This window comes from Bacillus rossius, chromosome 5 (genome assembly GCF_032445375.1).
Source record: "Bacillus rossius redtenbacheri isolate Brsri chromosome 5, Brsri_v3, whole genome shotgun sequence".
Classification (NCBI taxonomy): Eukaryota; Metazoa; Arthropoda; class Insecta; order Phasmatodea; family Bacillidae; genus Bacillus; species Bacillus rossius.
In genome coordinates, this window is record NC_086333.1 from 47,315,747 (window position 1) to 47,325,885 (window position 10,139).

Consider the following 10,139-nt stretch of genomic DNA (forward strand, 5'->3'; position numbering starts at 1 on the left):
TCCAGGAAATTGAGATAGGAAAGTCTCCAGACATGATTAAACAGGACACCATAGTCCGCATGCCTTCTTGAATCTCACTGACGAAGTGGAATGGACCAATCATCGGTGGCCCTGAAACGTTAAAATACAAGAAGCAGTAGAGACTAAAATATAGCATTAAAATATTAATGTAATATATAATTGTGATTTTCAGGATAGCAACAGATAATGTAAGCTAGTATTAGTATGATAACCAAATGGAAAAAAAAAATTATATGCTAGCATTAGAATCATTCAACAACACAAGAATAAAATATTGAAAGCCTATTTTTGCATTATATTATTTATGGTGCAGATAATAATTACAAAAGCTGCACTCACAAAAAAAATTTGCTGTAGCAAAAATGAATGTCGACTATGTGAGTATAAATAAAAAAACCTCGAGAAACCACATTCAGGCAATCAAGTAGCCAAGGTTAAACTGTGACCAGGAAAGTATTAAAGTATTGAAAATTACTCCAAAATGGTAGTGAATAAGTGTGTTCAATAGTGCCTGGAGAAATTTCAGGCCAAACACTCATGAATAGCACATTATGTGACCTTACAATTTTCTCGAAAGCTAAAGGAGAAACACAATTTTTATGAAAGAATTTTTGACTTGTCCAGAGAATCCTATCATAACACATATATACGTACCTACTGAGCACCTGACATTCTATGTTGAACATTGACATGGCTGGACTTGGAAAAATTACTAGATGAATAAACCTGCTAGATTTTAATATCTCAAAAATGTTCTTGGCAAAGGCCAAAGGAAAGGTACTTTGTGTCTTCTTATTTCGCATCCACTGTATGGGCAGATTGCCTGTTTCCATATTCTAGCTATGGTTTATGTATTCAAAGGGAACTTATCAATAATCATATGTACTCAGCTATTAGTCTACAACAGAGACAGTAATGAAATAAGCTGTTATATTTAGGCATAATGGCACTAAATATTTTCCAGATTTTATTCAAACATTTCTCTTTCAAATAAGTAGGTATCAATACAGCTTCAGAGTTTCAGCCACTCCGAGAGGTATCCTGCCAAGGTTTATTTTCTATGAAGCAAAGTGGGCACAGAAAATCACTGAAGTCATCACTGCGAGGACTTTTATTCCATCCATTATCTGTATTTCTAAATAACAGTTGTTCAATCACTCTCGGCAAATGGTGCAATATTTCTTTACCGAAATTTATAGCCAGTAATATTTAGGTTTCCCTTTTATTGGTGTTGTATTTCTACTTGTAAAATGACCTAGCTTTCTTTTGGAAACAAACGTATACATATTTCAGGTCAATAGCTGGAGGTCACATCTTTGAGGAGTTGGGAACCCACCCTCACCAAATTTCAACTGTTGCACCGGGGGACATTGGGTTTAGGTATATTCTTCAGGACACTCACTCATGATGTCGAGGTAGATGCGGCCCTGCGCCGACTGCCCCTGCTGGTTGGTGGCGGTGCACAGGTACTCGCCCTTGTCGGACGAGCCGTCCACCTGCCGCACTAGCAGGGTGCCGTTGGACAGCACCTTCTGGCGCAGGTGCGAGGGCAGCACGGCGCCTGTGCGCTGCCACACCACGCTCGAGATGGGGAACCCCGCCACGGGGCAGCGCAGGAACACGTCAGCGCCCGCCACCGCCGTCAGGTTTTGAGGCAAGCGCGGTGTTGGAGGTCCTGTGAAAGTCACCACAAAGCATCTGTGACACTTCATAAGCTTAAGAAGAAAAGTACACTTATTGGACAAATGAAAAACTCAATTTTTTACAAAGAGAGTATGTAAGCTCTATGTTACAGAAAGAAGTTGCATAACCTATGTCAGACAAAGAAAGTTGGCAAGCCACTTCGATGAACCGCGCCACATATATCGGCACGAGGTTGAGAAAGGGATCAAGTGATGTGTAGTAATGGTACAATATTGAACTCGTATCCGGAACGACTGGCTTACATGTTACCAGGAACCCTAACCCCAAAAAACAATGCATTAACAGAAAAAAATCTAATGGATAACTCATTTGAATCACGACAGACAGAATTCCTTCAGAATTTTTACAGATAAAATAGTGCACATTCTTGTGAAGCAAATTAATTTTCTTAGCTGTATCATGACTTTCCACTGACAAAGGGGATGTCCGAGTTATCTGAAAAAATTAATCAAATCAACTCCTCATAGTTTCTCATGATACAGTAAACGACAATCTGAAAAGATATAAAATATGGATGGATATTTGTTCTAGTTCTTTTAAAATTATATTAGATGAAAACACAATATTTTGTGTGGAATTCTGTCCAGTAAATTATATGATATAGAAATGCTTCCTAAAATAGGTATGATATTATACCCTTTTTATCTCAGCAGGACTACAAGTAATGTTTCTCAACCATTGACGTAAAGAGTGTACATGACTAGGATGCAGTAACTTGGTAGATCATGGTGAAGAAACACAGCATTCAAATGTTAATCATATGGATGGTATAGTTTCCATGTTAAAGTGACTACAGGAGGAGAAAATTTCTTTAGATACCTGTTGAGTTAGTTTGATAGATATTATAGTGAATAGAGGATTTTTAAAAAGTACATATCTTTTCTTCCGTGAAAAACCTGAGGTATATTTATAATGACCGAAAAATTTATATCATGCTTCAGCAGAACATAAATTTTTAAGAGCATGCTGTGTGGGACAGAAAAATTTTGATATACCTTAGCATGTAAAAACAGACTAAAATATTTTGGCTCTGACTAATAAGAAAGAAGTACTTTTTTTGTGTGTAAATGTACATATTACTGACATTTAATACATGGTTTAACTACTATAGTCAAGTCATTATATAAGTGGACAGGGAATTATAAAATTATGATTATCTTCTGGATGCGAGGATGCTTTTAAAAATCTGAATAAAATTTAATGTTTTCACTTGCTATGGGATTTTCCAGCAGAAAGAGCATGTTTATGTCATTATTTGTAATGTATAATATATGAAGGAGATACCAATAGAAAACAAGCGAAGTGCTTCACAATCCTGAGAGAAAACACTGTATGAACAGAAGAGCTATAGGTAATGGTAAATCAATCCAAACACATGAATCGGCATTTCAAAGGAAAGCAATTCATTCTGATAACAGAAAATACTGGACTTCAATAATCCTGAATCCAATTGTCAGTACTCTAAATACTCCTGGCAAAATTCTCCAGAAATATGATTTCAAAACAATGAACAGATCTGGTCTTCTCAAATAAGAAGATAATCCAGGAAAACCTCTTGTCACTTCAGTTGCATGGAAGAGGAGAAAGGTGAAAATTTGGAAGTGGGCAGTATACAAGCTCAGGACATTAAAATTGGGTAGAATGTGGACAAAAAAACAGCCTACAAGTTGAAAGACTTGCAGCTAAACCACTGCTGAAGTGGACAAAGACTTGTTGATGACTAACAGAAATAATTTGTGTGATAAAATTCTCAACAATATCTAGAATTTTAACACATTAGAAACATTCCTCAAATTATTTTACAGAAGGTTCAAATATGGAATAAAGTAGTCAGAAGCATTTACTTTTAATATGTATTTCAGACTACATAATCAATTTAATTTTTCTTGTAGGTAAAAACGAAATAAAAAATAAAACAGATGATTTATGTCACTAAGAAAGTTTAAAAACCTTAAATGGTTAATGAGGCAATGCCCTACCATAAATGTTGAGCGCGGCAGAGTGGTGCGCCGCGCCCAGCAGGTTGCGCGCCACGCAGGCGTACAGCCCGCCGTGCAGCACGCGCGCCGACGAGACGTTGAGGTGGCCGACCACGCTGCCCTCCGGGTCCAGGAAGCTGCCCAGCACGTAGCCGCGCGGTGGCACGTCGGCGCCGTCCAGCTGCCAGGTGAAGCGGGGCGGTGGGTTGCCCGAGGCCACGCAGCGCAGAGACACCGGCGGGCCCGGCTGCAGGGTCTGCTCGATGAACGTCGACAGCAGCTCTGGGGCCACGGCTGCACCGGCAAAACAACGGTACCAGTGCTAAAGCTGTTAGTATAGCTTCCTTAGAACTATGGAACAGAATGATACTGATTGCACTTATAGTAAGATGGTTCCTAAAATTCACATTGTAGACCACATTCTCACCTCCTACGACCAGATCCTCAATGGATGAGTGCTCTCTTCTCCACTGCACACCATGCTTTGGTACATCCCCTTGTCCTCCTATCACTGCACATGGTAGTTGTGTTGTAACATGTTGTTAGTTCTCCTCACACACATGTATGGACCACTACTCACCTCCAAGGACTAGCTTCCCACTGGACTGAGCACTCTCCTCCCCACTGCGCACCATGCACCGGTACATGCCCTTGCCCTCCTTCATAACTATTCACTGCACCTTCATGTTGTGTTGTAGAAGCAGTATGTTAGTTCCTCTTACACACATGTATGGACAACTTCTCACCTCCAAGGACAGCTCCCCACTGGATTGAGCGCTCTCCTCCCCACTGCGCACCATTCACTGGTACATGCTATTGCCCTCCTTCATAACTATTCACTGCACCTTACGTTTGTTGTTGAAGCAGTATGTTAGTTCCTCTTACACACATGTATGGACAACTTCTCACCTCCAAGGATCAGCTCCCCGTTGGACTGAGCGCTCTCCTCTCCGCTGCGCACCATGCACTGGTACATGCTCTTGCCCTCCTTCATAACTATTCACTGCACCTTCTTGTTGTGTTGTTGAAGCAGTATGTTAGTTCCTCTTACACACATGTATGGACAACTTCTCACCTCCAAGGACCAGCTCCCCGTTGGACTGAGCGCTCTCCAGCTCCCCGTTGGACTGAGCACTCTCCTCTCCGCTGCGCACCATGCACTGGTACATGCCCTTGTCCTCCTTCATAACTATTCACTGCACCTTATAGTCGTGTTGTAGAAGCAGGTTGTTAGTCCCTCTTACACAGATGTATGAACCACTACTCACCTCCAAGGACTAGCTCCCCGCTGGACTGAGCGCTCTCCTCTCCGCTGCGCACCATGCACTGGTACATGCTCTTGCCCTCCTTCATAACTATTCACTGCACCTTCTTGTTGTGTTGTTGAAGCAGTATGTTAGTTCCTCTTACACACATGTATGGACAACTTCTCACCTCCAAGGACCAGCTCCCCGTTGGACTGAGCGCTCTCCTCTCCGCTGTGCACCATGCACTGGTACATGCCCTTGTCCTCCTTCATAACTATTCACTGCACCTTATAGTCGTGTTGTAGAAGCGGGTTGTTAGTCCCTCTTACACACATGTATGAACCACTACTCACCTCCAAGGACCAGCTCCCCGCTGGACTGAGCGCTCTCCTCTCCACTGTGCACCATGCACTGGTACATGCCCTTGTCCTCCTTCATAACTATTCACTGCACCTTATAGTCGTGTTGTAGAAGCAGTATGTCAGTTCCTCTTACACACATGTATGAACCACTACTCGCCTCCAAGGACCAGCTCCCCGCTGGACTGAGCGCTCTCCTCTCCGCTGCGCACCATGCACTGGTACATGCCCTTGTCCTCCTTCTTGACGGCGCGCAGGGCCAGCACCTGCCCGCCCAGCAGGATGCTCGTCCTCTCGTCGTCGACGACGGTGCGGCCGTCCTTGAGCCAGGCGATGTGCGGGTCCGAGCCGGCGACGGAGCAGTTGAAGGAGGCGGAGGCCCCAGTGTCGACGACCTGCTGCTGCGGCCTCACGTGCACGGCCAGCGGCAGCGTGACGGCGAGGCTCATCTCGCGGCGGTCCTCGCCCAGCACGCTGCTCACCGTGCACACGTAGTGCGCCGCGTCCTCGGGCTGCGCGCGCGGGAACTGCAGCACCGACTGCAGCGAGCGGACGAGCACAGAGCCGGCCTGCACTTCCTGGAGCATGTTCGTGGCTTGGCGGTACCACCTGCAACACGGCAAATTGTGACGAAATGTCAAATCAAAGGCTCTGTTTTACATAAAATAGTTTTGTTTAAAGACTTATGTCTATGGGACGAGCTGGTCTAGGGTGAAGGTTTGGTTTTCAAAGCCGGGAAATAAACAATTTAACTATCGGTAATTTTACACTTTGGTAAATGGCTGTTTGTTGTTAAAGAAAGGAATTTTTTATTTTTTAAATGGTTATCTATTTTTATTACATTTTAATAGGTTTACAATATGCCAATTTTTTGTTACATTGAAATATGCAATATTATTATGTATATCAAATTATATACACCAACAATAGATAAACAATTAAGGAAATATAAATATTTTAATAACTTGTACCATTATTATTAGTAAATAAATGTGTCATGTCAGAATCTGGTCTTAAAAGTAATATTAAAGAATTTTCATCGTAGAATATGTTACCACCACATTGAGATTTAGCGATAAACATTTTCAATCTCGCAGTCACTGTCTAACTGGAGAAAGGTCCTTGTTTTCGTTTTTGCCTACATACGTTTATCTCTCTCCCTCCTGCCTGCACGCATTGCTACTCATGAACTTCTCCATTGTTCAGCAAGGATAGAGTTATAGCACAAGCCAGAAGCTGTTTTTGTAATTTTTAATTTATTTTGTTTGTGATTCACTGATATTAAGGAAAATGGCGTTAGTTTTCTCCGTGTGCTCCTGATTATTCCTGCAAATATTTTGTTGCTGTCACTAAATTCTTCTGGTCATTAATGGCAATGTTTCTGTTGGTTTTCTCTGTGTGCTCCTGGTTATTCCTGGCGAGACTTCTGCTGATGTTTTCCAAGTGCTTTTGGTTATTTCTGAGAAATCAATCACTGTTTGGATTTTTTTTTAATAAAGCATGCATTTTTTTTTCCAGAGTAACACTTAATTATTAAAGTTCTGTTACTAAATCAGCACTAACAATACTTTTATAAGGTGGAATTCAAACAAAATAGCCATTACTCAGTCAAATAACATGCCTTAAGATGGGTGAGAATCACTATCATGTAAGACGACCTTCCTTCTCCTTAGTATCTAGTGAAGCCCTCCTTCTATGAAGATCGTCAGTGAGCAACCCGCATCCCACATGAAAGAGCGACTTCCTGTACAGCACAGCATGTGGCGCCAACTGTTGCAAGAATCGGGACTACTTGCAACAAGTTATTTGCATGAGATAAATTAACTCTCACTGCTGAATGGAGCTATTGTAGCCAGTTGCAGCCTTGTAGACTCGTAGACTCGAAGCCTCGTAGCCTCGTAGCCTTGCAGCCTTGTAGCCTTGTAGTCTCATAGACTTATAGCTTCGTAGCCAAGAAACCTGTAGCCCTGAGGTCGTAGCCTATCCATGCAGCCTTGTAGTCTCATAGCTTAGTAGCAGTCTCCTAGCTTAGTAGCCGCACAGTCTCGTAGCTAGTTGGAGCCTTGTAGACTCGTAGACTAATAGTCCTGTTGTCTCGTAGTCTTTTAGTCCTGTTGTCTCATAGCCTCGTAGGCTTGTAGTCTTGTAGCTTCGTAGCTAAGTCGCCTTGTAGCCAAATGTTGATGGATAAGTTAGGCTTAAGGCAGCTGGAGCCGATGACTTTTGGAGCCAATGCCATTTACAGTTAAAATTACCTTCCACATAGTTGAACTTGGTTTCGTCGAATTTGACACCTGCTAGGGCAAACTGGTTTTCCACTTGAACGAACCACATTTCTGGGTCCGGAGCCTAGTAGGGTGGAATGTGAACTGCAATGCGCTCGATGGAGACGGTTGATGATGGATGGGGGTTCAGTCATAACTGTGGAAGTGTTATAGAGTGAAAATGACACACTAAAAAACGAGGTGCGATGATGTTCTGGAGCACGATGCAATTGCCTCGACTGTGTCGCCGAACATCAACATAACCCCTACCTGTGTGTCACAACGATTCGCGGAAGTCCGAAGTATGTGCTGGTAGTGTCACAGAACTCGTTCATTTCCTCTACTTCCGCGGCCAAGGTTGCGATCTCGCAGTGCGGATGACATGCGGCGCGGGTGATGTGCGATGCGGGACGCGGATGACGTGCGACGCGGACGGACGACTCGCGGCGCGGGATATGAGTGACGCGTATGACGTGCGGCGCGGGAGATGTGCGACGCGGATGACGTGCGACGTGGACGACTTGCGGCGCGGGTGATGTGCGATGCTGATGACATGCGTCGCGGCTGACGTGCAACGCGGATGACATACGGCGAGGGCTATTTGCCTTGCGGGTGACATGCGACGCGCGTAACGTGCGGTGCGACAGGTTGCTTATATTACGCAAAACACGAATATCGCGTGACACTTATTTCGGAACGCATACTAGCCTTGTCCCAATCACGTCGGGGTCACCACTGTAGCCGGGAGACTACTGATTATTCAGGAGGGGCAGGTAGGCCATGCTAGAATAAACAATAGGTCTACTGTTGCACACTATATATTTGCGCCGTCGAGTGCGCTAAGAAATTTACATGTGTCTACAGTGCACAACAGCCTACTCGTGCTAAGAGGCAGACTGGAACTGTCTCTTCTTTCCTCCTCGCCAGCCTGCTAGCCAGAACGGAGGAGGGGTGATAATCCCCTTGGCATCCGGGCTAACGGGACTCCTGAAGGGTGCGCTGCATTCTGGCCGAGGGGTGTACAAAAACCGACAGGACAGCAGATGCTGATAGCCGCATGGTTGGCGTAGCGCGGTAGATGTGTTCGCGATGTACCGCCACAGATAAAATCAATAATTTTTTTAACAAGTGAATATTTAATGACTTTTGGAATATTTCCCGAATTTATAGCTTAAAATATACGGATTTTCAAGATTGCGGTCAAGATGGCTGAAAAAATGGCAGACTACTGCACTATATCTGACAAAAATAAACTAATATGGTGACAGTGCCCTCTAGCAGACGAAAATGAGATGGCGACCTCTACCAGACTTCAAAAAGATGGCTGACCAAAGATGGCTGCAATGACATCATACTGTCTCGCGTAATATCTCCCATCGCCATTTTTAATCGAATGACCTCACTAGGTTCAAATCTAGGACTCCGAATTCCATGAAATTAGTGCCTTATTTAGTTAAATTTTTAATTATGTTTTTTAATTTTAAGATTTTTACATTAAAAATGGATAATACTTACGAACTTTCACGATGGCGGCCGTAACGAAAATTGCAACATTAAGATTGGAACGTACGATTCCAAGATGACGAAAAAGTTTGTATTAAAATGTTATTAATTAATTTTTTATCAATTTTAAATTTTTTCTTTATTTTCTAGCATAAAAATTAGATTTTCAGGATGACGGTCTTATAAAAATTGCAAAGTTTGGGATTGAGGAGTTCAATTCAAAGATGACAGCTGTGTCGTCAGAATCTAAAAAGAGTGGCTGTGACAACAGATCCACGATGGCGGGCATGTTATTAGAATTAAAAATGGCGACCGTAACGAAAATTGCAATGTTCAGTTATTGAAGTGCTCGATGTCAAGATGGCGAAATCCAAGATGGCGACTGAGGTCAAAGGTCGAGGACAAAAATTAAGTTCAAGGTCAAAGTTCAAGGTCAAGGCCAACGGTCAAGTTCGAGTTCAAATGTCAAAGTGACTTAGGGTGGCTTGCTGTTAGGTGTCTTAAGGAGGTTTTAGGTATTTTAAGCCGTTGACATTTTTGAATAATAAAACGGGTACTTTTCTCTACGAAAGGTAAATGTTATCTTGAAATAGGGAACTTTCTAGAAATTTTGAGGAATTTGGAATTATTTTTGAAGGTAAAGGTCATTCAAGATGGCCGCTGTGACATCAGCGGTCGGTCATTGACCCCACCACACACCACGTTCCAGCTGCATCGCCAGTATCTACCAATGTATACTACTAATGCTATTTGCTTTTTTTATTACCATTCGAGTCCATATGAGACTATTCATTACGTAACAATACTATCATGGATAACTTCAGCGTCGAAAGAAATATCTGCACTAATTTTAGACCTACGTTACATATGTACCGTTCGCCTCCACGCAGAAATAAAAGTTTTTTAAATAATGACATATTTTAACCTGAACCTAATTATAGAATAACACATTTTAAACACCACACATTTGTACAACTTGTTACAGACTACACAATGCACTTCATTTATTAACCCTCACTTAAATTGAAATAGTTAAAATGCCTGCTACAGGAATATTACCTC

General features: G+C 42.6%; 1 protein-coding gene across 1 annotated transcript in view; it reads right to left on the reverse strand.

Annotated features, from left to right (window-relative positions):
- Window positions 1–4,698, reverse strand: part of LOC134532255 (cell adhesion molecule Dscam2-like) — a 121,919-nt gene extending 117,221 nt beyond the window's left edge. The window contains exons 1-3 of the mRNA XM_063368676.1: window positions 4,614–4,698; window positions 3,705–3,998; window positions 1,424–1,696 (exon numbers count right to left, since the gene is read on the reverse strand). Coding sequence (XP_063224746.1) covers window positions 1,424–1,696; window positions 3,705–3,998; window positions 4,614–4,698 — 652 coding nt within the window. The remainder of the gene's footprint in view (window positions 1–1,423; window positions 1,697–3,704; window positions 3,999–4,613) is intronic.
- Window positions 4,699–10,139: the final 5,441 nt, after the last annotated feature.